Source organism: Oncorhynchus masou, unplaced genomic scaffold (assembly GCF_036934945.1).
Source record: "Oncorhynchus masou masou isolate Uvic2021 unplaced genomic scaffold, UVic_Omas_1.1 unplaced_scaffold_1801, whole genome shotgun sequence".
Taxonomy (NCBI): Eukaryota; Metazoa; Chordata; class Actinopteri; order Salmoniformes; family Salmonidae; genus Oncorhynchus; species Oncorhynchus masou.
The window spans coordinates 1-6,205 of record NW_027008216.1 but is presented as its reverse complement, the minus strand read 5'-3'; the positions used below and the strand labels follow the sequence as shown (position 1 = coordinate 6,205).

General features: G+C 41.9%; 1 protein-coding gene and 1 long non-coding RNA gene across 2 annotated transcripts; both read right to left on the bottom strand.

The window, feature by feature from the left end:
- Nucleotides 1-2,778: 2,778 nt before the first annotated feature.
- On the bottom strand, nt 2,779-4,384 carry LOC135532286 (putative nuclease HARBI1). Its single transcript, XM_064959864.1, has 3 exons — nt 3,637-4,384; nt 3,246-3,357; nt 2,779-3,151 (listed from the first exon to the last, which is right to left on the bottom strand). The coding sequence occupies exons 1-3, from the start codon at nt 3,703-3,705 to the stop codon at nt 2,835-2,837; spliced, it is 498 nt and encodes a 165-aa protein (XP_064815936.1). The 5' UTR covers nt 3,706-4,384; the 3' UTR covers nt 2,779-2,834.
- Nucleotides 4,385-4,448: 64 nt separating this feature from the next.
- On the bottom strand, nt 4,449-5,247 carry LOC135532285 (uncharacterized). The gene is made up of 5 exons (XR_010454332.1): nt 5,082-5,247; nt 4,930-4,981; nt 4,761-4,847; nt 4,632-4,673; nt 4,449-4,563 (listed from the first exon to the last, which is right to left on the bottom strand). It is a non-coding gene; the product is annotated as an uncharacterized LOC135532285 (long non-coding RNA).
- Between the last annotated feature and the right edge of the window lie 958 nt (nt 5,248-6,205).

Below are 6,205 nucleotides of genomic sequence, written 5' to 3'. Positions count from 1 at the left end.
GATGTTCTCTTGATAAGTGTGTGAATTGGACCATTTTCCTGTTCTGCTAAGCATTCAAAATGTAACGAGTGCTTTTGGGTGTCAGGGAAAATGTATAAAGTAAAAAGTAAATTACTTTCTTTAGGAATGTAAGTAAAGTAAAAGTTTTCAAAAATGTAAATAGTAAAGTAAAGTACAGATACCCCCATGAAGAAATGTTATCAGTGTTTTTTCCTGCTGGTTGAAAATACAATCTACACATGGGTTGCGTTTTGGCTTACCTGGTGACATCAACAGTTGGTATAAGTTAATATAGACCAATCAAGACCTCTCTGCCAATAACAGCTCATTTTCAGATGACATACTGTATCTCCCACCTCCCACTCAGACCACTTCCAGAGAGTCCTAGCAAAATTCTTGCTTGAGAAATAGATTTTTGCTAAAAAAGCTATTTTAACATTGAGTGAAAACTATTACAGTAAAGTACCAACTCACTGAGGAGATGAAGGCCATCATCAGCTCGGCCAGGTGAGTGAGTGAGATTATACACATGGAAGGCCTGAGGCAGGTCATGTGAGGATGATGTCATCCCTCCTCGAGTCAATGTGAACAACATGGCCTGGAGACCATGTGACACCTTATCATGGTTGAGAGGACAAATAGACATCACAAAAAAGTGTTAATCAAATCAAGATATATTTGATATTCCTTAAAGTAGCCACCCTTTGCCTTGATGACAGCTTTGCACACTCTTGGCATTCTCTCAAGGTAGTCACCTGGAATGCATTTCAATTAACAGGTTGCCTTGTTAAAAGTTCATTTGTGGAATTTTTGTCCTTCTTAATGCAAGGGAGCATATCAGTTGTGTTGTGACAAGGTAGGGTTGATATACAGAAATTGGCCCTATTTGGTAAAAGACCAAGTCCATTTTAGGTAGGCCGTCATTGTAAATAAGAATTAGTTCTTAACTGACTTGCCTAGTTAAATAAAGGTTAAATAAATAAAATAAAACAAATATTATGGCAAGAACAGCTCAAATATGCAAAGAGAAACAACAGTCCATCATTACTTTAAGACAAGGCCAGTCAATCCGGAATATTTCAAGAACTTTTAAAGTTTCTTTAAGAGTATTCTCAAAAACCATCAAGCTCTGATGAAACTTGCTCTCATGAGGACCGCCACAGGAAAGGAAGACCCAGAGTTACTTCTGCTGCAGGATAAGTTAATTAGAGTTACCAGCCTCAGATTAACCCAAATAAATGCTTCACAGGGTTCAAGTAATTGACACATCTCAACATCAACTGTTCAGAGGAGACTGCGGGAATCATGTCTTCATGGTCGAATTGCTGCAAAGAAACCACTACAAAAGGACACAAATAAGAAGAACAGATTTGCTTGGGCCAAGAAACACGAGCAATGGGCATTAGACCATTGGAAATCTGTCCTTTGGTCTGATGAGTCCAAATGTGAGATTTTTGGTTCCAACCTCTGTATTTTTGCGAGACGCAGAGTAGGTGAATGGATGATCTCTGCATGTGTGATTCCCACCATGAAGTATGGAGGAGGTGTGGGGGTGCTTTGTTCGTGACACTGTCAGTGATTTATTTAGAATTCAAGGCACACGTAACCACACGTATGGCTACCACATCATTCTGCAGTGATACGCCATCCAATCTGGGGCCTGTTGCACAAAACTAGGATAAGGGATTAAGCCAGGATATCTTGGTGATCCTGGCTCAATTGATCCGTAATCCAGTTGCACTAAAGATGGATAGGGGGCAGGAGGATATGTTATGGTATAAATTACCATGGAGATTTATTCTGTGGAGCTAGCCTGCTCCAGACCAGGCTAAATTCCAGGATCTATTTAATCTCATCCCTAATGTCAGTCAGCAGTCACCACAAATGGAAACCAATAGTTATTTCACTGCTCACTATACATTGTTATCACATATAACTAGACCCACTGTTATTATTTAAACGTTTGTGATCATTAATTTCAATGATTTTGGATAAAAAATGATTTTTAGATGATGTTGCTATCATTAGATAATTTACAGTTTCCCATAGACTATAAGGCTATATATAAAATTATAGAATATTAGGGCCACAGAGGGGAAAAAACAAGTCATAATATTGTAACCAGTTGTTTTAAAGGAGACAGTTGTTAAAATGACAGATGTGGGGCATTTCGTGAAATTGTACTTCAGTATGGTTTCATAAACAAAGACATGCTGATGTGCCAGAATATTAAGTATCACATTGTCATAAGTATCAAAACTGTAAAAACAATATGTAGCTTTTCTGCAGAAAGAACCAGCCTCATAAATGTATGACTTTATCCTTTTTCTTCAGTGTGGCCCTAGTACTCTGTCATATAAACAAATACACATTCCATATGAATATAAAAACACAATGTGCAACATTATGTTCCTTTATTGAATAAGGACAAAACAAAGCAGGTAAACCATCAGCTCCTTTCGAAACTGAAGTCACAGTGACTCTACAAGATGGAAAGCACAGAATCCAAGCATATTATACAAAATGATACATACACATTCAAAGGTCTGTATATAACACACCCTGCATGTCTGCACACTAAAATAAATGCAGGTCAAATCCATACACATCAACTGAACAGACAAATGAATGGGATGCAGTAGCCTCCTGCAGCCTTGTATTACACACAGTATACCGCACAAACATCATAAGAGGCCAAATTCGTCAAAAACGAACCCAAAAAAAAACCCAAATTCCTCTGCCATCGCAGGACATATTTAACCAAAATTGAAAGCACATACTAACTAAAATAATTCAACACATATTGGTCCCTCAGCAGCCGACCACTGTCGTCATCAGGGAAGATTGCCGGATTGTCCCAGTCCATGGCTGGTGGCACTCTGGGGGCTCCTCTCCTTCCTCAGGCAGGCCACATTGTGGAGGACAGCACAAGCCACAGTAATATCACATGCCCTAACAGGGCTGACCCTTAATTTGTGAAGGCAGTGAAAGCGTGCCTTCAGGAGGCCAAAGGTCATTTCAACTCTGGCCCTGGTCCTGGCATGGGCATGGTTGTAGGCCTGCTGTGCTTCCTGGGGTCTGTGAAAGGTGTCAGGAGAAAAGGCTGGCAGCCATACCCCCCTGTCTCCCAGCAACACACCAGAGAATTCACCTGTCAACACAAAATCTCATCATTACTACCTCATAAACACAGTGATATTCTTGACACAGCCATGATGGTTATAAATAGGGGTTGTGTGGCTTACCTTGTGATAGGCACTGATAGATTTCAGAGGCCCGAACGATTCTGGAGTCATGGACTGAGCCAGGCCATTTTGCCACAACATTGCTGATCACACAGTCAGCATTGCAGACCATCTGAAATCATAAGATGAGGAATATTACACCAATCAATGCACATCACTGGCAATGCAGAGTGTTCGTCAATGGACAATATCAAAAAGTTATGTTCACCTGAACATTAATGCTGTGAAAGGATTTCCTATTCACAAAATCGGCCTCATGGGCACCTGAGGGCTTTTATCCTTATGTGTGTGCAGTCCACTGCACCAATGACATTGGGGAAACCTGTCACACAAAGTAATGAGTATCCTACTATGTGTTAACAGTTGTCCTGTAATTTGTAGATCCTCTTACCTGCAATCCTATAGAACTCCTCTTTGATGTCACAGAGTCTTCTGTGGCCAGGGAAGGAGATGAAGACATCTGCTAATGCTTTGATAGCCAGACACACTCCTTATTGTGCGGCAAATTGTGGCCTTGTTCAGCTGTTCTGCATCCCCCACTGAGTACAGGAAGGCTCCACTAGCAAAAAAGCGCAAGGCCACACAAACCATTTGCTCCACACTCAGTGCATGGCTCCGTGCAGTGCGGTGCTTAATCCTGGGACCCAGTAGTCTGCATAGATACCTGATGCCATCTGCAGAAAACCTGTAACCTTTCCATATAGATGGTCATCAGGGAAGGCCAGTGGGTCCAACCGTCCCTGAAGACCCTTTCTCGCCTGAAGGCTCTCCTCAGCACAAGTGCTTCTTCATCCACCACATCTCGCACGAATGGGCATGCCATTGTCAGAGCAGAAAGGAACACACAATTTTGGGCCTTCATATAGGCTAGTGGCCACACCTGGTGCTGGGGGGGTGGGCAAAAGAGGGCGATGCCTTATAACGATGACTTGGTTGTACTGATTGCTGGGAAAATAAAAAAAACCTTAGAAAGATGCCACCGTCCTGTGTGCTCACATGTCATGGCTCACTTGACTTTACGAGAATATACCTAATTTTTATTTTGAGCTGTGTCATCTTCTTGGAGCTGGGGGAGGAAAGAAAAATAATGATTAATACATTTGTGTTACAGTTAGCATACAGTGTACATTGAAGGCATATCTCACCTCCTCTCAAGTTTTTTTATTTCAAGGTCCAGTTTCCTAATTGTCCTCTTTTTATTTCGGACTCCAGTGCAAGATTTTCCATCTTTTCTCTTCTTGTACTGAATGTCTATGTCTGCCAGTTCTATTTGGCGCCGGAGGTGGTTGCCATACAACTTTCTGATAGCTTGTGAGCTCTGTGAACACAATACAATTAGCGCAGCTGGAATTTGGCAGGATGTGGTGTCCTTTTATTAATACGCACTATGTTGCCAGGCTGGTTTTCCCACTGTATAGCATCTGGGTCCTGTAAAATAAATTAGATTTTTTGATTTTGATGAGGACTCCTCACCATTGTAGAGTAAATAGTACTTTCACAGTCTTAACATGATACCTCATGCCTTCTGGAATCCAGAGAGATGGTCTCCTCCTCATCATCGTCTCCATCATGTGCTGTTGCTGCTGCACTGGGGCCTTCACCCTATCACATTTAATCGGATTCATATTGAAGCTAGTAGACAAGACATGCCAGGCCTACAGTATGCCTTTGATGGAGTACTCACTGGATCAGCATCGTCTGGTGCTTGTGCTGGTGGCTCTAACAGGAACACAGTGCTGCCAGACACGGCAAGGCAATAGGTAAACCAAAGTCAGACAGTCCAAATTTATTCAATATGAATGTGGTTGTATCCCATGTAGAGATGGAAGGACATACCTTGAATGAAGCGGGTGGCATCTTGGGAGGAACCTATGCTCGTCTCTTTCCCCCCAGGGATCCCCTCTAAGACGGGCCTGCCTTTATTTAGCTCCAAGGCCATGTCCTCTGCTGGGGTAAGGTCAGCCTTTGGTGACCCACCACCCGTGCCTTGTCTGTGGGTATTCTTTTTTCACTGCTAAAACAGTACAGACAATGTGTGAGCAGGCACCTTCTGGGTACAATATATGCTTGTGCTTTGTTAAATATTAGTCAGGGACCATACCATTCTGCAGAATGTTCTTGTATTTGATTTTGACCTGCTGCCATGTCCGTTTTGGCCCGTTCATGTTTAATCTACACACACACACACACACACACACATTTAATGGAGTCACACTGCAAAAAATTACTTGGTATTTTTGTCTTGTTTTCAGTAAAAATATCAAAAAATTTATCATAGCTTTATACAGTGTGATGGAGTTACTTTACACAATTTCACTCATATCTGCAGTGCATTCCAATTAAAAATTTAACCGTTTCATAATTACAGTACAACTGCATTTTTGGAGATGTGAATTAAATATTTGAATTGTAATTGTGATGTTTCAGCGGAGCGGTGAGTGTGTAATTGTGCACTACTTACGCATTCAGGCGGTCTGCAATACTTTGCCACGCTTTTCTCTTTGCTTTATCACTGTGGCAGTGTTGCCTTTCTTCTTAATTATATCTTTACCTCCTCGTATGCCTCCATGAGGATTTGTGCTTCCGACGGGAAAAAGTACGCGGCTCTAGTTGCCATGGTAAATCAGTTAATCTGTGATCTGTGGCGGGGTCTATTTGAGTGAGCCGTGAGCGGGCACCTATCCAGGATTGGTTTCACCTGGCTTAATGAATCCGTGTCTGCTCATCCTGGCTTGGTCTTTGTGCAACCAATTAAGCCTGGACGCACATGTTTTGGCTTCATTGAGCTCAGCTGAGTCATTTATCCCGGATGTCTTAATTCTACTTTTGTGCAACAGGCCTCTGGTGTTCACTTTGTGGGACTATCATTTGTTTTTCAACAGGACAATGACCCAAAACACACTTCCAGGTTATGTAAGAGCTATTGTACCAAGAAGGAGAGTGATGGATTGCTGCATCAG

Coding starts and splice junctions, on each gene's coding strand:
- LOC135532286 (XM_064959864.1), bottom strand. CDS start 3,705: ATGTCTTCATCTCCTTCCCTGGCCACAGAAGACTCTGTGACATCAAAG. Junction 3,358..3,636: donor GGAGTTCTATAGGATTGCAG/GTAAGAGGATCT, acceptor TTATGATTTCAG/ATGGTCTGCAATGCTGACTG. Junction 3,152..3,245: donor CTATCAGTGCCTATCACAAG/GTAAGCCACACA, acceptor TTGTGTTGACAG/GTGAATTCTCTGGTGTGTTG.